General features: G+C 38.8%; 1 protein-coding gene across 6 annotated transcripts in view; it reads right to left on the reverse strand.

Annotated features, from left to right (window-relative positions):
- The window catches only part of LOC126190950 (methyltransferase-like protein 25B), a 104,967-nt gene extending 95,268 nt beyond the window's left edge, over nt 1-9,699 (reverse strand). The window contains exons 1-6 of one of the 6 annotated variants that reach the window (XM_049931597.1): nt 9,342-9,581; nt 8,472-8,817; nt 5,140-5,268; nt 4,909-5,024; nt 4,505-4,790; nt 4,239-4,387 (exon numbers count right to left, since the gene is read on the reverse strand). In XM_049931597.1, the coding sequence (XP_049787554.1) occupies nt 4,239-4,387; nt 4,505-4,790; nt 4,909-5,024; nt 5,140-5,268; nt 8,472-8,525 (734 nt within the window). In that variant the 5' untranslated portion in view covers nt 8,526-8,817; nt 9,342-9,581. Of the gene's footprint in view, nt 1-4,238; nt 4,388-4,504; nt 4,791-4,908; nt 5,025-5,139; nt 5,269-8,471; nt 8,818-9,341; nt 9,582-9,660 lie in introns of those variants that run through there. The other 5 variants (XM_049931598.1, XM_049931599.1, XM_049931600.1 and 2 more) reach the window with 5 other exon arrangements.
- Nucleotides 9,700-20,645: the final 10,946 nt, after the last annotated feature.

A 20,645-nucleotide genomic window follows, 5' to 3' on the forward strand; every position in this document is an offset into this window, starting at 1 on the left:
CAGACAAACCACCGTAGTCAAATATTAGCAAAGCACAGAGAAAAAAAGAGAACATGAAGATTCTCGTAATCATTGAAATAACAGTAAAGAATTAATGACTAATAGTTATCCATTTTATCTACATATTTGGTATATCAAGTATCCTGTAATGTAGAGAAGCAATACTTTCTCTGGATTACTACCAAAAATGTTCATTGCACATGGAAGTTATTCAGCTATACAAAAATTATGAAGAAATCTACTGTAGCACGAAACTGTCAAATAAATTAAATATTCATTGGAATATTTCTCAAACGATGGATGAGAACCTGAACATCAATGGAAAAATTTGTTGTATTAATACATTTCCACAGTAATTCTAGCACAGACCATATTGCAGCAGGTGTTTACAGAAACTTACAGAAAGTTTTGCATGCCAAAATTCCCTGAAAATCAGCTACACTTATAAGTGTCAATTGGATCACACAGAACTTATCAAAATCATAATACTGCCCCAGAAAGATGGAGGAACACAAACTGATGTGCCAAAAATTATGACCACCTGCTTAATAAAGTGATGGTCCATATTCACAGTGAATTACAGCATTTCTGCATTGCATGTATTCCACAAACTTGTAGATTTCCAGAGGAGTGTTCCACCAGGTCACACAATTCCTGCAAATTGTGCTGAAAGTTTATGGGTGTAGAGCTGGGGCCTGAAAGTGTCCCAGATATGTGCCATTGGGTTCACATAAGCCCAAGATGTTGGCCAAGACATCAATGTGATTTCACTATCATGCACTGCAAATCACTGTAGCACATTTCTAGTCTTGTGATATGGACAGTTATCCTGCTGGAAGATGCCATCACCAGCAGTGAAACATGAAGGATTGGAGGTATCTGCAATAAGGTTCACATAGTTCACAGCTGTTACACTGCTTTCAACTAACACCACAGGTCCAGGAAGCACAGGTAAATCCCGCCATAGTATAATGCTGCCCCCACTGGCCAGTATCAGAGGCATGGTGCATGTCTCAAACAGCCACATTAATCAAGATGATGCAGTATCCAGACAAGATCATCATCCCAGTGTAACAAGAAATATTACTCATACGACCAGGCATGTTTTCACAGATCCACAGTCAATCATGATGATCCTGTGGCCACTGCAATTGCAACTTATGATGTTGTTGGACCAACATGGGAAAGTAGAAGCTGCCTGCCGCTGAGCCTCAACAATATGTGCTGAATGTTGTGTTCAAAAATACTTGTACCTGAAACAGTATTACAATCTGTTATCAGATCTGCTACAAATCTTATCCTGCTTTATAGAGAGGGTAAGACTCCGGAAGTCCCACACTCTGTCACCTACTCATGGTTTCACCATTCTTCAACCACTTTCTGTAGGGGCTCATGACACTAGCACATGAACAGAGTCAATTTTTTTCACAACTTCATTCCCAGGAAAAACAGCATAACAATTTTCCCTTTGTCAAAGTCCTTACGTCAGTAAATTTTCCCATTTGTGGCCTGTTTTGACACTAGAATCTTCATTCATCTCTGCTTTGCTTATAAGCTTTCCGTAACGCATTATATGCCTGCAATGCCACCAGGCTGCATTCAGTCTCACAGTGGGCAGGGTTCGCAATGTTTTGGTTCATCACTGAATTTAAGGGACAGAAAACTCTAATTAACCTAAAATATTTATCACTGAAACATCAAACTGTCACTCACACGTGTGTGGGTCCAGTGGTTCCATGCAAGATTATCACATTAATAAACAAGGGTTTTCTATGGCCATCTGTGAAAAAAGAGGGAAAATATTTATAAGAAGGCTGCTGGTCTTTCTTTGGTAAGAATTATGGCTTATGTATGTGGATGGACAAATATAAATCTTGCACAACAATCACTTGGCTATGCACTCCCTCCCACAAAAAGGTCACTAACATAGGAAGGCTGCCTAGAAAAATATGTCTAATGTGCAATTTGTCCTCCAGAATATGCCACAAAAGTGCAATTAAAATAAGATCATGGGAATGAGAGAGCAACACAAGGTGGTGTACTTTGTTACTGTGTTTATTAAACCAGTCTCAAACAATTCAAGACAAGTTGTTGGGAGCTTGATGGTCTGCTGTTACATGAGGATGGTTTCCCAGAATATTGTCATTATGCTATGATATAACATGTATATTCAAGAAATGAACTGTGTTCAGCCTATAGAGAAATAATGCACCCCACAGCAATATGTTTCACAGCACAATAGCCACATTCAGCATGACAGGTTTCTGCCAGTATTCTTCAAACTGGTCAGGAATAATGTGGAGAACAAGTCATACAAGCAGTTGGCATTCTCCCATCACTGTCTCATGTTTGTACAATTATGACACCTATTTAGTCATTTCAAAGCATTGCATGATGTGATTAATCCTTCTGAAATAGCTGCTCTACATTGAATGTTTGCCACGAGCATTTAACATTGGATAACTTTGGATGATACAGCTTCCTGTAGTTGTGTCTTCTTTTCAAATGTTACCTGGGATGCTGCTCTAACTAGTTAACTTGCCATAATCCACTTCAGAGCCCTTCTGTCACAATTAGACTGTTGTAGTTTTTGATAATGTTTTTCCTTATTTGATGGAGGCTGTCACTATAGTCTACATGGTACTTTTCCGGAAACCAATAATGGTCACCATTTTCATTACTGAGGCTCTGGCAAGATGAGTTTCAACATCCATGCCTGTTTTTAAGTCTGAGAGGTTGCCATAACACAGTTTCACAACATAATTCACATACAACTGCTATCACTCCAAGTAATAGACTGATGTATGAACATCCTCCCCTGCTATGTGGAACATTTCAAAATTTCCATCAGCAGTATGTGAGAAGTTTTCTTTGAATACTGTTATCACACAGACTTCCATACAGATTGGTGCATACTGAACCTACCAAATCATAAGTGAAACATTGTGAATTCAAGTAGTGACTTAACATTATTATGAAATACAGGAACATAAATTAGCACTTACTATAGTATGTAAAACATACTGGTAGGCCTCAGTAAACCTTACCAATCACTTTGCCCTGAATATCTTTATTTGTATGGATGCACTGCTGAAGATGTCGTGGGTAGGCTTCCACAACATGTCTAACATAGTCCATTGAATGGTGCTTATTTCATAGTAGAGGGCAATCTTAGATTTGTCAGCTGTCTGGAAACAACTGGCAAAGACTCTTTCCTTCAGCTAACCTGAGAGGAAATAATCCGGAGATGTTAAATCTTGGGAATGGATGGGTACATCACAGTGTCAAAGCGATAAATCATACAATTTGGAAATGTTTGTCGAAGTATAGCCAAACTTTGGTGTGCTGCATGAACCTAGTACCGACACGTGGAAACCGTATGTTATTCAGGAATCCACTTGCCTGCAGTTCTGGAATGAGGAAATTCGACAACATTTTGCAGTAGCATTTGACATTCATTGTTACAACATGTACGGCATCATTCTTTTTAAAATATACAGAAATTAAAAAGGCTGCTTCACCAGACATCAGCAGTTGCTGGAGAAACAGTGTTTCTCAATAAATCAGTGCAAGTCAGTCAGTGCAGTTGGTGAGTCAGTTTTGTGTAGCAATGTCTCTCAATGTTTGAACCACCTGGAGTTTGTATAAATGAAACATCAAATCATCAAATACATGGCAAAATGAACATTGTGATGGGGAGTTCGTAAATTTCACTATGCTAAATGGTACAGTATTCGAGTGATATACACACTCATTTTAGGTTCTCACATGTTCAATCACTTCTTCCCCAATCTGGTGACTGGCCGTCCTAAACACTACCAGTTGCCCTCCACTGTCTCACCCACCAGAGAATACTGTTCCTCTCAGGTAATGCCACATGGCTATCATTACTGTTCTGTCACAATGCTGTTGAAACTCCATGACAAAACTAGTTCGGGTAATGGTTCCCATCATCGTAATTTGTGTCAACGCAGGCCACTGCTCCAAGCCACACAAAATTTTATGATTTGCTCCTATTCAGCAATGTAAAAATTTGAAGCATACAACACACATTTGGTCAGGGTTGCCAAATGCAACTGGTAGGTGCGGTACACTAAACCATGACATATTTTGACCAAATCCTGTCTGTAGTTTATCATTATGTTTCAAAATTAAACAGCCAAGTGAAAGTTGGGAACATACTGCCACCTCCCCTGTTCTTTATTTCTCCCTTACCCTTGTACAGGGAAAAAACCAACCTTGCTTGTTCCAGAAGGTTACCTTGAGCTTCTATACAGCACACCTGAAGCCCATATTTGTATGCCAGCATTCGTGACAAATGTCCCAGTCCTGATCCGACGTCCACAATCAACTTCACATCACAATGTTCAGCTGCTTGCGCAGTTACCTGTCGACAAGAGATGAAGGTAGAATATATTAAAACACGCGAAGTTTAGAGCCATGTAACCCATAAACTAACTTTAATGCAATATGAATATTATGTGCATCACAATACAGTCATTACCTTTGCCATCGAATTTATTTCATACTGCTTTTTTGGTTTAACATGTCTTGTCAAGACTTTATCTACTTTAGAAATTAGATGTTCTCCCGATGTTTCATTAACTTTGGCTATAGGTGCCAAAACAGAAGGTACTTTTATTTCAGTTCTATGTTCATGGCAATTCTTTCCATGACAGTGTGATACAAGATGTGCTTGAAAACTTTCTGCCACTTGTTTCCTTGACAGTGGCAGTTTCACTAACAAGTACCTTAACGTCAGTAAGCTAAGTGGCCAGGGTCTCTTGGACCTGTAAGTGAACAAAACACGACATTCTTTAATAGACAGTATCAAAAACATCAACATAAGAATGATAGGGTACAGACAATAGCATGCAAAATAAATTTGATACCATTCTGTTCACTAACCTCAGTTCATCGGTTTGATTATTTATTAGTGAACTGAGTTCTTGAGGATCAACATCTTTAAAAGTATTTTGCCAAGATGGTGGCAGTTTTTGCCAGTGCTTGTCCACATAATAGTCCTGGGAAGATATAAGCAATTTAACACACACACACACATATATATATATATATATATGAAAACACTGCTCTTCAAACTGTAATGATAATACTCCAGTAGTACTCAAAATATGTTACCAGGACATATGAATCCAAAAGCCACGAATACATTTCAGTAATAGTAAGGGAAATATCTATTCTTTGTTGTAATCTACTGCATTCCTTGCAAGTCTCCATCGCGAGGCTCCAGTGTATTACCAAACTGTTCTAAAAAACAAATAATTTAGTCAGACATAACTATTTTTGTAGTTCATATATATAAGAACAAAGAACAAAGGTTTCTCGTTTAACTCAATTGTATTAGCCATGTTTTTTTTTTATTTATTTATTTTTTTATATCTGGCAGTACAGACTCGCCGCTTTTCTTTCCTAAAGTGTAGAAATTGTTCATCACAACAAAGTCAAAGTAATTATCAATTAAGGCTCTATACAGGGTGAACATTAATAAAACCAACAAACTGCAGGGATGGATTCCTAACTGGAAATGGAGGAAAAAAAGGTCCTGTGAAGATGTATATGGAAATCCATCACAGCCACAGCAAATGACTGTTCCTCTGATCACGTGCTGTGTGTTGCAGGCTGTGCAATTGATGCAGCATACTGTAAGCAACAGAAATGTCCAGTATTCTCGTTGGGAACAAGCCGAGATGGTGTTTGTGTATGGCCATGAAGATGGAAACTGTTAAGAGGCAGCACAGCTATAGTATAACAAGTACCATCACAGACATCAACCACATCGCACAACACCTCAAGCCCTTTTTGGGTGTTTGTGTGATCACGGGTCCTTTCAGACACATGAACATGCAGGAAGGCGCTGGATTGTGTGTACACAAGACTTGGAGGACAAGGTTGTACAGGATATTGAGGGGAACACTAGTACAAGCTCCAGACAAGTGGCCCACCAACATGGTGTCAGTCAAAGCACAATTTTATGTATCCTGCATGACAATCGCTACCAAGGAGGCCATTTTTCAACATCTGTTGTGACGTGAATGCAATGTCTGTTGTGACATGGATGCAATGCAGCTCTTTATTGTGTTCCGGGATGATTTGTTGTTGTTACACAGGCACTGTCCATTTCTGAACAAATGTTCATTGGACCTTTTTTCCTCCATTTCTTGTCAGGAATCCGCCCCTGCAATTTATCAGTTTTATTAATGTTCACCCTGCATGAATGCCTGTTGCATAACAGCCCAAGTTCTTATTAAAAATGTATACAAGAGCCATGAGTTCCCTAACAATTCAGTGACACACATAACCCATCATAATTTGATAAATTTTGCCTGATTTGACAGTAGCAAAGCGATACATTTTTTTGGTCAGTGCTCATGATGACTATGTACAGTGATGACCGTAGCATCAATGCTGCATCAACACTGCAGAATCAACTACGTAGTGCAGCAGATGATACAGAAATGTCGCAAGAACCAATTATGAAGTGACTGGAGAGATGACACACCAAATGCGGCATGTTCAAACTGTGACAGTTATACACATGAAGAACTTGCAAGGACAACAAATCAGCATGACAGAGGGAGGATTCGACCGCTATGTATCAATGCGAACCAACACACAATAGAGTCTCATCTCAACAAAGTGTAAGTGTTTGCAGTACCAACTTGTAGACAGCTAATGACATAGGTTATATTTTTTTAGTTTCAGAAAGTAAGGACAAGTATGTACACAGGCTGCACCTTATGGCTCTTAGTAAGCTTATTAGGCATGACTGAAAGTCATTATTCAAACACATAATTAACATTACAGCCAAATGAAGGTTGGAGGTATGTCATGGCTAACCACAAATGCCCTTGTCCAAAATTCTTCTTTAAACAAAGAAAATTTGAAGGCCTACAGTCCGTAGTCCTTTGTTACCAAACACGGCATCATTAGCAATGCAGAAATCAATGTAAGAGTCTAAATTGCAAGGCATATTTATTAAAAGGTGAACACTTTCAATCATCACATGATCATCTTCAGGCCTATAGTCATACTGGTGTATAGTGGCTACACATAGAGCAGGAACTGCTGAATGATGATAGTCAACTGCTCAGAAACATCAATAATGAAGGAAGAATTGTTAACTGAAATAACATGTGACACAGTAGCAGTCAGGTGATTTAGTAAACTCAGAAATATGAATGACAAAGAGGTAAAAAAGCCATTACCAGTTTTTTTACTACTAACACCTACAACACTTTGTTTATATTAACAGAGTTCATTATCCAGTAAAAGTCTATTTACCATCCATCTCGTAATGCTCTAACTGACTGAGGTTTGAATATAGCAGCAAATAGTGCTTAAGTACAACCTGATATGGGCTTTGCAGAGGATCACAGTACCACAATCAAATTTTGTCCAGTAAATAAGGAAATTAACAGAATTAATCTCTTTGTAAGCTTACCTTCCAAGAAGGAGCAACTGCAGGTAAAAACAGAATTTATGCTAGTGTAGTCAGTTTTCTCCCAAATCGAGATGGGAGGACACATAATCCCCCCCCCCCCCCAACTTGGAAACTCCCGCACTGCCACTCATGGCCTATACAACCAGCTCATACCAAGGCACAAACAGCACAGATGACAGGAAAGAAAACTTTGAGAGCCACAATGCCAAAATCACCATCTTCCTATGCTGTACAGCACAATAATAGCAGCCTTTTGTTGCTTATCTCGGTCACAGAGGATGGTGGCCTAAATCATGTTATTTCCCACACCTATATAAGTTTAGTGGAGATCATGAGTGTACTGATGACTGAGATAGTGCTGTTCTGCTCTGACCAGTGACAATACAGTTGACACGACTTTTAATGGAGGTTGTGTTGCCAAAATGAACTGTACCAAAGCTCGAAGTCTAAGTTAAACTAGATGAGAATGTTTGGTTGTGAGTTAGTGAAAGTTGTGGTGATAGGCTGATGCACAGACAGAGTCGTAGTTTAGGCTGTGGATGCCAATTTGATTGCAAGTTTTTGATGTCGATGAATGCATATTTTTTGTGCATTCCCGAGTTACATTTGTATCTCTAACGTAGACCCCTATCTCCCAACGGATATCGGGTATTTTCACGTTTTACGTATGTCTGGAGACGATAAAAGGAGGATAATCACCGCAAAAATGAAAAAAAACTTATTACGGTAGAAGATCCGAGAGGTCATCAGTTTCCTTTCTGTTAATGTTTTCGTTTTGTTGGTGACCCGTCATTCTTTTACAGTAAGTCATTTCTTGAGTATCGAACGTCTTCCGTGTTAGTGGACGGCGTCGAATTAACTAAAGCGTTCGATACCACTTCGCCTACTCACAATACACTGTCGTATTTCAACCAACCACGACCGCGTATTACGTTACATATCTGAATATCTCTACTGGTGCGTTATCGCGTTATTTATTAATGCTCACATAAGCAATCATTTGATTTACGATCACAACAATAACGTTGACGAAGTTCAAGGTGTCATCACTAGGCTCCTCCATTTCACAGGAAACAGTCCTTAGAAAAACGATGACTATTCTTGATGAGCAGTGTTTACAACAATTACTGATGGGCTGTTAAAGGTTCCATGACGCAAAAAATCACAAACCCAACGTTCAATACAATGATCACGAGAAACTCATCGTTGTCCCAGTACTTTCACAAACAAGTGAAACCTCTATCTAGTTCGCTATGTATGTGACAGCTTGACATTTTGTAACACTGACTTGTAAAAGCGAACTGTTTGGGTAGTCACACTTCCAGACGTTCTCCATGTGACTATGTGATAATTCTCTGCAAGGATAGAGTCATCACGTTAAAGCGGATTCTACAAAAAGCGTCTCTATATTAATATTGTTATTATTATTATAAGCTCTGACAGAACCCAATCTTCCTCCCTTGGCAATACAAGAAATATAGACTTGGTTTTCCTTCAATTGTAAGTAAAACATTTGTGATTATTCAACAACGTCCTAAACGTATTCCTACTGGTTGTAGGGACTGAAAGAAAAGCTTCCAACATTTACACCAGTTTCACCATGCAACAGGTCACCACGAGGTGGAAATTATACACTGCAGTTGCAACTCGCTGAAAATTTGCGGAAACAAGTATCTTTAACAAATATGTTTTCGTTCACTGACAACCAACATGTTTATCCGCACACCACTTCTACACTGAATGGAGTTGCGACGCGTCGTACCTAAGTAACACGCTACGCATCATTTCATGTAAAGTGTATTTTTTCTTTATTAAAATAGCGTAATGAACACTGTTGTGATCGAATATCCAAAGGCGGCAATAGCGTTCATATTTGTACCTTACGATAACAGTGTCATTACACATAATAACTGTTGTCTTCAAACTCTGCTGAGATTACGCATTTTCATTGTTGTCAAACAAATTCCTGCCTCAGGGTTGATCACAATACACGAAAAACAACAGCAACATCTCACTGTTTACTTCGTACTCAATTCAAAACAGCAACACAGCCTCTTTGGCTTTGGCATAGCATCAGCCAGTAGAGATCACTGGCATCAGCAAACCAAACACATCACATCCACGATGATTTTCGACCAAAGATCTTGTAAAAATTTCGACAGCGGCATTGGCAGCTAAAGAAATGGGAGATGAAATACCGCTCGAAGTGCAATTGACGTCATACTAAGTCATCCAGTGCATTTGTCAAGTTTCGTGGTCGCATCGAGTCTTCTACATCTATCTACATCTGCTGTATACTTCGCAAACCGCTGTGAAATGCAAGTCAGAGGGTACGTCTCATTTAACCCTTAACTACTCTAGTGAAATGCTCATACACTAATACTCTAGTGGGATCTCGGAGTACCCCAATAAGAAAAAAACGAAACTACAATTTAAGGAAATTTTATTCTGAATTGCACTTTTATCACTGAATATTATAAACATTTTTACATACTTGAGATATGATTACAAACAATTTTGGCACACTGCAAATCTGTGGTTGGGGCAAACATGTTTTGAACATTTTTCACACACTATTTTGGTTTTCTTGTCCACATTTCTTGCGCAAATGTAGCATCTTGCTTTCCTCATGGGTTCTGGCTCTGAAGTAAGAGGAGTACCACCAAGTTTAACAACAACGTCTCTCATTTCACGAGAAAGGGGTCGGACATCTCGACGTTGTATATGGGGCTTTACTAAATCTATTCCAAGCTTTTGTAGCAATTCTCTTCTTTTTAAATCATTTGTTTCATCACGTTGTTTGGTGCACTGAAGCAAGACAGCAGCATTGACTCCTACTATGTTTAGAATGGCATAAAATACAGACATTGGCCATCTGCGTGTTCACCATGATAACGAATAGTTGGAGCACATTTGGTCCAGTGCATCTGCTCCTCCTTTTGTGGCATTGCAATCAATGATCATTTCAGGTTTTTTCTGTTGAGTACTACTTTTATGATCGTGATGCATAGATGAAAGCAACACAACAGCTCGACCTTTCTGAGGAACATAAGAACAAATTGTCTTTCCTTCGTTATGCCCCAATAATGTAGATTCTACTGGGCGCTTTCTGTTTGGTTTGAATTCTTCTGGGATCTGCGGTTTATCTTGCTTCAGAGTGCCTAAGACGGTCAAATTTTTGGCTTCTAGTTGATCACAGAGTTCAAGTGACATGAACCAATTGTCTACAGTCACAAGTCTATTGCTTCCCTCAATTGGTGTTATTAATTTCAAAACATGCTGTGCTGGGATTGATAATGTACTTTTATTTGTCCCTTTTCATGTGTAAACAAATGCATTGCATAAATAGAATTTTCGTGAGTCACAAAGGCACATCACTTTGAGGCCGTATTTGGCTGGCTTCTTGGGCATATACATGCGAAATTTGCACCTACCACGAAAGGGTACTAACATTTCATCGATTTTCACGTACACTCCTGGGGTATAATACTTTTGACATTTGTCTATAAAGAGTTCCCACACATCTCTAATAGCTGCATGTCTGTCATCAGCCTTCCTAGCATCTCTTGTAGCAGCACAATCGAATCGCAAACAAGACAAAATGAATAAAAATCTCTGATCGCTCATAGTGGCTCGAAACACATAACGACCAGTTCCATCATTGGCAAAAAGTCCAACAACATTTTCGTGATTGGATTTCATTACTCCAGATAAATAAAGCAGACCCAGAAATGCTCTCGGTTCTATTATATCTAGCGGCTTTATGAACGCTGGCTTAGGAGCTCTGTATTTGTTTGACATGTCATGTATCTTCACATTTGTATTGGTGAGTATTAGTTGCAATAAATCTTCACTAATGAACAGTTACCAAGCAGATAATATGTCAGTTGAATCAATCGTTTTTGCTTCACGTTTACCACCTGGAAGATGACAAACTATATTGTGAGCATGGGTACGAGTTGTAGGAGGAGCTTTTTTTTTCTAAAAAAATATTTGTCAGCGTAAGGTCTAATGCACGCCTCTTCATCTGATTCTTCACAACTACTTTATGATGTAGCTTCAGAGGTGGAATCATGATCACTTAGTATAAATTCATCCTCATCTGCTGTGGTTTCTTCATCAGATTGCAAAAACGCAGGATCATTCACTATTATTTCCAACTCGTCATCTGTTAATGACTTCGATGATGCCATTCTGAAAAATAATGCATTCATACTCACATAACCTTAACAATTAACGTTATCATGGAAAGTGTGCTGTTTGCGAAGTACTCTAAGATTTCAGTCGCGTAAAACACTAATTGAGATAGTCAAAAACAACTTATGTTAATACTCTGGTGGGGTATTCTGAGACCTCTTTTTCTTTATTTCACACAATAATACTGGAAACACCGCATTCAACACTGGGTTCCAAAAGTCCTGTACAGTTGTGCATTTCCTGGTTCTCGAGCTTCGTCTGCTTGCCGGTGTTACTGCTGATGATGGTGGAAACACATCAGGTGTAGCAGGGCCTTGAACTGCTGTAGATTGTGCAGGAAATAAGACTGATGAAGCGTCTTGAGCCACTGCTGTAAGGTCAACAATAGATCAGATTGCTACCACTGCTGCTGGCGAATGCAGGGGGAGAGCAGTTGCAGGTTTGATAGCTACCTTTTGAGATTTCACTGTTGCTGCACCTGAAGTTTGGGGTTGTATTCCTGCTGAGTAATCTGTTCTTTGCACAGGTATAGTTGGATCATCAATACTTGTCACTGCTGGTAGGGGAAACGGGATATTGTTTATTTTACTTGTTGATAGAAGAGCTTTCATTATTTCAGCACACGTTGCATCTTTACCCCTGGTATTTCGGTGCAAACCTTGTTTTGTAAAGTGCTCTGCAGAGCTGTCAACTGGTATGAAACTTACATTGGGATATGATTTAAAAATTTTTCGTAGTCTCCCATTAGTGTTCGTGATTTCAATATTAACACATGACGTTTCTATTAAATCATACCTCCATGAAAGAGCAAGAACACAAATGGTAACTTGTGGATTATTTCGAAGTTTGTTTGCCAAATTCCTCAATGCCCACCTAGTTTCATTACAGTAGATGTCGTTTTCGCCTCCTATCACAATACACTTGCTTCCAGACTGTAAAGAACTTTCACAGTTTTTTAGAGTTTCAGAGTGTTTTAGAGTGTCAGTTTCATCAAGTCTTTGCTGAGCATTACGTAAAATTTCGGCGATTCCTTTTCAATGGCTCTCTGCCATTACGTGTATTTTGCTATTTTTCTTCGCTATGTGGGTATATGCACGATTTACGTTATGTACGTTTTTGTTAACAGTGTCTTTCACATTCATTTCATTATTACGTACAATGGATGGTATGCACAGCTTCTCGGCGCCACTGTTTTTTTCTAATGCTAAATTTATACGATGTTTCAACATTCTGTCGACACAGTGGTTTTGAATTTCATTTCCACTTGCCGGTATTGGTTCAGTCTCTTCACTCACGGAAAGAGCTTGAAATGTTTTTTTAAGCGCTAGATGTTCAATTTTTCACTTTCTAGCTATTTTTTTGTGCTCAGACTTTCGTTTTTATATGGTAATTTAGTCCACTCATTTGAATTTTTAAGCGATAAACAAGTGGGCCTTTGTTTGCCTAACTGCTCACTCATTTCTTTTCGAAATTCAGAGATATCACTATTCAGTGCACTAATGATTAACTGAAGGCTAGAAATATGCTCTTTTAACTTCACAAATTCGGTCGTACAATTCGCACACACATTACTTTTACCGTCATTTTTTTCACTTTTCACGGGAACGCTATTCATTTGCGCACAGAATGCCGCCATCTTGTTAACGGAAACTGTACCAGTCGTTTCCCAGGTGTAATATTTAACTGGGACCTAAGTCCGATTCAGACCTTAACATGTAAAAACGACAGCGAAAAACGGTTTTCAAAATTCCGTTTTCATCCTTCAGAAAATGGGTCACATGTAAATTAAGATTCGTCAATGGATTAGGGGGGTTTTCTGCAAGAAGTTGATTGAGCACTGACGGGACCCTCCTGTAAAACGATAAAGACACAGTGATTAGATTAGCTGTAATTTTCGGTTCAATTGATACATAGTGGGAAGATTCTCCAGGCTGTAGAACATACCAGAAAAGTAGAACGCACAATAACTGTTTACAAAAAAAGGAGTTATACTGATGTATCTTCCACAAAACCCATGTGAAATGGTCCTTGTGGGTGTTGAATAGGTCAAAACATATTTTTATTCCAAAGATAATACCATTTGTCACAAAACATGTAAATGTTCAGTACACTGAAGTTTGTTAGATAATTCTTAGGCAACTGTAGTGACGTGTCATGAGGCAGAAAAATCATTTCACTATATTTACAATGTCCGAATTACTGCAATGAATTTGAACAGAAATCAGATTCTACTAATACTAATACTATTCGATATTAGTAACATATATGCATCAGCTGGTTCTGCTAAGAAATTCTGCAATGGAGGAGCAGAAATTGGCCACCAATAAACCCTTTAAGATTCTCTAAAATTGAAAATTATTCGTAGTTAACTTTTTATAGGTGCTGGAAAACTACTGAAAACGTGTGTTCCTGAATAATGGGAACCTTTCTGGAAAGATGTAATCTACCATTAAAACTTTTGCGAAAATTACTCTTATTTTAATATTGATTCTATGAAGTGAGCTGTTAGTTTAAAACAAAGGTATATTTTTAATGACGAGTTCCATTTAGGAATAAATATATTGGGAAACAGTAGTTAGTATTGCCAATTCCTCAAACAGGTACTTGCAGGACTTTCTCGAGTTTGCATGACAAATATTTCAGATTGCACATTTTTGGACTTGATACACTTTAGCTTGGTCTGATGGGTTACTGTTGACAGCAGAGAGTTTGTTGTATTGAGTTTTTTTTAGTGGCTTCAATTTCAGGTTTTGTGGTGTGAGGGCGCCAGATATTTATGTTCATTCTGTGTGCGGCCGTGTTCCGTGACATTATAAAACTGTATATTTGTTTTTTTGTTTTGTTGTTATAGTTTCGGTGTAACTTTTGGTTGCAAGAAAGAAAGGAGCAATACGTTATTTTTACTCCAATTTATCGTGTTTTGCTCTGTAATTCTCTGCCAGACATAATTAAAGACATCAGCTAACCCAAAAAATAATCCTGAATGATGTTACAGAATGAAAGTAAACTAAGTTTGCTATCTTTTTTTATATCCCCTATGTTTGACAACATTAGCATTGCTGATAGGGATCTGTTTAGGTCACAACCAGCCAAGGTGTGCCAAACTTCATGTGTGTGGCATGTGCGGGTTGAGTGCAGCCCAAGGCCCAACCTGTCTTTCAGCTTTACTCACTCTTTCTTGGAAGCACCCAGAACAGCACGGCACTTCAATTCGTATTACGGTGCGTCGTTTTTCGACTGACACAGCTCTCTGAGTTTGGCAGTATCGTCGTGTCAGCATAGTTAACCCTTCGTTGTTTGTTCATGGTTTGAAGGACGTGCACAGGTCCAGTGGCTTTCAGCACAAAAAGAGGCAGTCTAACGATCCATCTTCACAATCCATTAAATTAAAAGAATGGGAATAACAGAAGAGAGGGTTGAGAATTTCTCAGTTCGCCTAAGAAACGAGTACTACGTCTTTGCTATGAAATGACAATCAAATACCATGCAGAAAGTATTTAAAGATTTAGTAGACAATGAAAGAGCAAAAAATGAAATAACCAACAGATGGATTCATTGCTCTGCATATCAAGAAACGTTCTGAACAAAATTTGGAGGCATGGAGCACATGAAGAAATTGGTGGTACGAATAGTAAAATTTCTGAAGTCGCAAGCATTGCTACATTGCCAGTTGTAACAGTTTGCAGTGGAGCTCAACAGAGAGTATGCAGATTTCGTATATTACTGAAAGTACGTTGTTTAAGCCTGGAAAGACTTTTCGATTTAAAACTCGCTGTTGTTGAATTTATGAAGGAAAAAGAAGTGCAGGATAGAAAATTAGAACAAGTGGAGTGGACTTCAGACGTCGCACTTTACGAGGACTTGACTGCACACTATCCACAGTAAGACATTTCAAGGTAACTTCTTTCTGATTTGATGCAGATGCATTGTAACGTACAGGGCTATAGTGTGCATCAAACATCCTTACTTACTTAGTGCTATACGACTTTCACTCTGTTTAACTGCACAAATAATACGCCCAATACTGTTTGCATCAATTTTGAATGATAATTTCTGTTAATAAAAACTTTTATTCACAATAAGTGGTTTACAACCTATGGAAATGATAATAAATTTAGTTATGTATACAATCAAATAACAAATTTATTAATTAAACACAGGATGAGCAATGTTACTAACATAAGACATTACAACACCAATCAAATTAACTCCCTAAACTAACTATCCTACCATTGGGACAATGGAAATTCTATTCATGATCGCGCCCCTTTCCCTTACTTATGTTGGTTCATGCAGGTCACGCAAGTCGTTGTTCTACTGAAGCTCCACCTACACGGACACAGAATCAGGGAGCTCAAGCAAAGAGCTAGTGGAACATAGTCATTTACAATTACAGTGCCCTACTTTGCCAGGTGTTTGCGCTAATATCACCATAATTCAGTGCGAAGATTACGACGGTCGTCCCAGGCACCGGCGTGATGTCGTCTTTCCCCTGTGAAAGCTCAACTTTACCTAAAAACGTGTACGTGATTTCCGTCCGAAAACTCCTGACCGTAAGTTGCTCAATTGCGGAGTCCGTCACGAGTCGATACACAATCTACAGGATTAGTTGGTAGACTCAAGTGTGCGGCACAAATGAGCACAAATCTGTTTTCTCTTCTCAGAGCAACAGATGATTATGCTTTTTTGGAGATGTATGCACTAATTCTGAACAACTGGAAAGGGATCACTGGTCGAAATGCCAGCAATATCACCAAACCTATGCCTAGGCCTCCACTAGCCGACCAGACACTCCCTGTCTGCCCAGCACCACATCAGACACCAGAGTCCTTATCTCTTGTTGCTGCCAAACTTTACAATTCCTCTCACATGATCCCTACGCATTTTCGGGCAATGAGGACTCTGAAATTTCGCGCGGTTCTCCCACCTTTCATGGGCGCTCCGTATTTGTGTCCCGTTCCTACCATTGTACTGCCGCAACGGTGAGAAGCAGTCTCTCTCTCTCTGTCTCGCATGTACGCTCTCTCTCTCTCTCTCTCCTTCCACTTGTGTGGTCTCAGGCTCCCCCGGTGGCTCCTGCGGTCACTGGTGCCACTCTGCCGCCAAAACATCCGCCGTGTGCGGCTCCGGCAAGCCGCTGGCTACCTCGCTTGTTCCACAGCTCAAAACAGTTCTTTCCTGTGTCCGTCCAAACCACCTTCCCAATGATAATAAGCACAGTTCTCAAAGTCATACATACCAGTATGAACATTGGTATGTTGGTATTAGTATTCTTCCGTCTAATGGCTATACCTATCTGTGTGGTATTTCTCATTTATTTTCTGAGTATATCTCATGTAAGATGCTAAAATCTGCCCATTACAGTATTTTAAAAAAATCGCGTTGTAGAAGAGACACTTTCTGGCAAATATAATACAGTTCCCTAAGCTCACTGTCATTAAAGAAAACACGACATTTGAAGAAACTCTTTGTGATCCTCATAGAATTACAACGACAGTTTCCTAAACGTTTTGATGACACTTCCAATCTTCTACTTGTTTTCAAGCTGTTTTTGGGACCGTTTGTCGTTTCAGTTGAAAGCGCCTCTGTGCATGTGCAGATGTAACTGTTTGATCTCTAAGGTAATTCCCATTTTAAAGATGAATACCTGTAACGTTGCAACTGTCTAGGGCGTCTACATTGCTTTCCTCAGTAGCATTTCTACGTCTCCATAATGAAGGTGCAAAAATGTTACAATATTCGATCAACATATGCTAGTGAAAGTCGTCTTCTCGATTATCTACATCTACATCTACATCTACATCTACATCCATACTCCGCAAGCCACCTGACGGTGTGTGGCGGAGGGTACCTTGAGTACCTCTATCGGGTTGTGATATTCGGTATTTTTGACTTCATTAAAACAGCAAATACGAGTAGTTAATACTTTCAGCCAGAAGGCAAATACTTGTTTATAAATAATGATTAATATATAATGAGGCGTCGCATGGCGACGGTGGAATTTTCTAAATAATGTAATCCGTCGTCTTTAGGCGGCAATGTAAACAGAAAAATACGGATAGATATGCGATCCTTCACTATTTTGTTCGCTGGAGAACAAATGAAGCCTTGAGCGCTAAAAAGACTTGTACTGTTTTTCTCGAGTAAGACGGACGCAGATTTGTGGTAGTCTGATCTAATTTTTACTAAATGTATATAAACGTGTTATGTTAAGTTTGAGTGAAGTGTAAAGAACTGTTATAACTTACCATGACGACGCACGAGCGACTCAAAGAAGACAATGGCTATATAAAAGAGCGCTCAATGGACATGATATGGACATAAAAATCTACCGTCATTGTAGTATTAAGCTTAAGGTACGATATATGTTTTAGTTATAATAAATATTTGTTCTGGGAATACTGAATCATTTAGCAGTGCTCATTTCTATTATCTCCTCAGTATTATTTTCATTTTAATTATGCAGTTTGCTAATATTACGGACACCAAGATCAGCAGTCCAATGTGCGTGTTACATTGATAAAAAGAAAACTGTTTTATCGTCTTCTTGCATCAGCTTTAATATTGAATTTCCCTTTTGTGTGATGTTACAGTTGTTTTTGCGCCCTTAAGAACTTTCTGGTCCCTTAGGAAATTGTTTTGTCATAACAATAACTTCACAACCGGGTATGATCGTATCTACGATCATGAAGTAATTAGAAAGACGATAACGCAACTTCTTAATCAATAGCACGCTAGTTGTTACTGCCTCAAGCCACGCGAAACTGCAAGTAAAAACTATTCACATCTCATAATGCAATATTTTATGACAATGGTCAATCCATGATTCTTACACCAATTGTGATTGATAAAACAGTTAGTTAAATCTCAATTTCCAACTTTCCATTGAATAACAACATCGCTTTTATTTTGTAACATCACAGGGTCTCCCTTCTATTCCAGTCTCATATTGTTCGTGGAAAGAAGGATTGTCGGTATGCCTCTGTGTGGGCGCTAATCACTCTGATTTTATCCTCATGGTCTCTTCGCGAGATGTACGTAGGAGGGAGTAATATACTGCTTGACTCCTCGGTGAAGGTATGTTCTCGAAACTTCAACAAAAGCCCGTACCGAGCTACTGAGCGTCTCTCCTGCACAGTCTTCCACTGGAGTTTATCTATCATCTCCGTAACGCTTTCGCGATTACTAAATGATCCTGTAACGAAGCGCGCTGCTCTCCGTTGGATCTTCTCTATCTCTTCTATCAACCCTATCTGGTACGGATCCCACACTGCTGAGTAGTATTCAGGCTTTAATTATGAAATTAAATAATGAACGATTACCATATGTTGGCAACCTGAGTGCCGAAAACTGTAAAATTGTCTGCGCCTGTTCATGTACTGACAGTTTGCATCAGAAAAAACAGATTGTATTTAGCACGCCCAAAATAATTAAATAATACTGAAAATTTGTTTTGCTTTTGGTCTATGTTGAGAAACGTGAAACGTAAAACCAAGTCGTATGCAGATGACTGCATTGGCATTTAAATACGAACGTTCCTAGTTTCCTCCTCTTACCCCTCCTTGAGATCAGGGGGCATGGCGTCGCGGTGAAGGGAAAGTGCCAGAGAGGTTGAGCACTGTGACATTCATTCCAGGGTACAGTTCATGCGCCAGACTCGTGGCCACCACTGGGTTAGGTCACAGTTCAACACTGTCATCTACTTGTATCTACTTGTCGTCATATTTCAGGTATATACTGGCAGAAACCACTTACAAATTCTAGCAGAAACCACTTATAAATTCTAAACAACATGTACTGTGTTTTTTCAATGTTTAGTGAGAAAGAACTGGCTAGGGGCTATCTATGAAGGTACATTAAAATTTCGTAAACCAGTCTTTCTGAGACTATACTTGATTTTCCATTTATTGAGTGCATGTGTCATCTGCAAACAAAACAAACTTAGCATTTGGTAATCTTATGGATGAAACCTCATGGGGCATGACTTACAATTTGTTCCTAGTTGGATGATGTATGATAGCTTGATACACGTCTCTTTCTTATTAGCACCCTTTCTTTCTGTCAGAGATATAGGACTTATTTCACAGCGTTTACTGTTATACTATAATATTCCAATTTACTTAAAAGGATATTAACACTGTAATGTGCACGAAACATTACAGATTATATTGAAACTTAGTCATAATATAATTATTCATCCTATCTCAAAACGACATGATGTATAACATCTAATTCAAAAACAAAAGCAACAATTATACAGTACAGAAAATAAATGAGTCAAGAAACGCAAACGGAATAAGAACAGCTGTTAATTTGGAAATGGAAATGCTAGGTCGAAACAAATGTACCTTACAAGGCTTCTAATTAAACACAGAAGGCCAAAAACAGATATGTGAAAGACTGGCGTTTCTTATTAGTAAGAACAAGGTAAAAATCGCAACTGTTAACAGTAAGCTTTAAAAAACTGAAGACAGGGAAATAACAAAGGAGAAAGCAGAAGGCATGTGGAAGACAATGTCTAAAACAGTACAAATTACAATTTGGCACTACTCCTGCTCCCACCCGGCCAGTTTGGCATCATACCCCCCCCCCTTAAGTAAAAACCCACAATTAATATTGGGTAGGATTTAGGATTATTTGTGAGTGGTAGAGTAAGAACTCTTCAGTAAATTTTCATTCTTTATTACCTATTACCTAATAACTTCCTGTTTTGTGTGACATAAAATTAAATATAGGAAACACAAAAGCAGTAACGACAAGAGACAAGCAACACTGTACAAATTCCTTTAATCCTTAGGTCCCAACAATTTTTTTCTCTCTAATCTTGATACAGGCTTACATGGAGTGCTTGCCTTTCTGCAAAAGAATCTGTTACCGCAGCAAACGTCTTGCTTCATGAAATATCAAAGTAACATCTAATAATGAAAAAGCAGTTAATATGAATTGTACCCAAGAATGGTCTGGTTTCTCGATTTGATTACGTCTA

Source organism: Schistocerca cancellata, chromosome 6, assembly GCF_023864275.1.
Source record: "Schistocerca cancellata isolate TAMUIC-IGC-003103 chromosome 6, iqSchCanc2.1, whole genome shotgun sequence".
Classification (NCBI taxonomy): domain Eukaryota; kingdom Metazoa; phylum Arthropoda; class Insecta; order Orthoptera; family Acrididae; genus Schistocerca; species Schistocerca cancellata.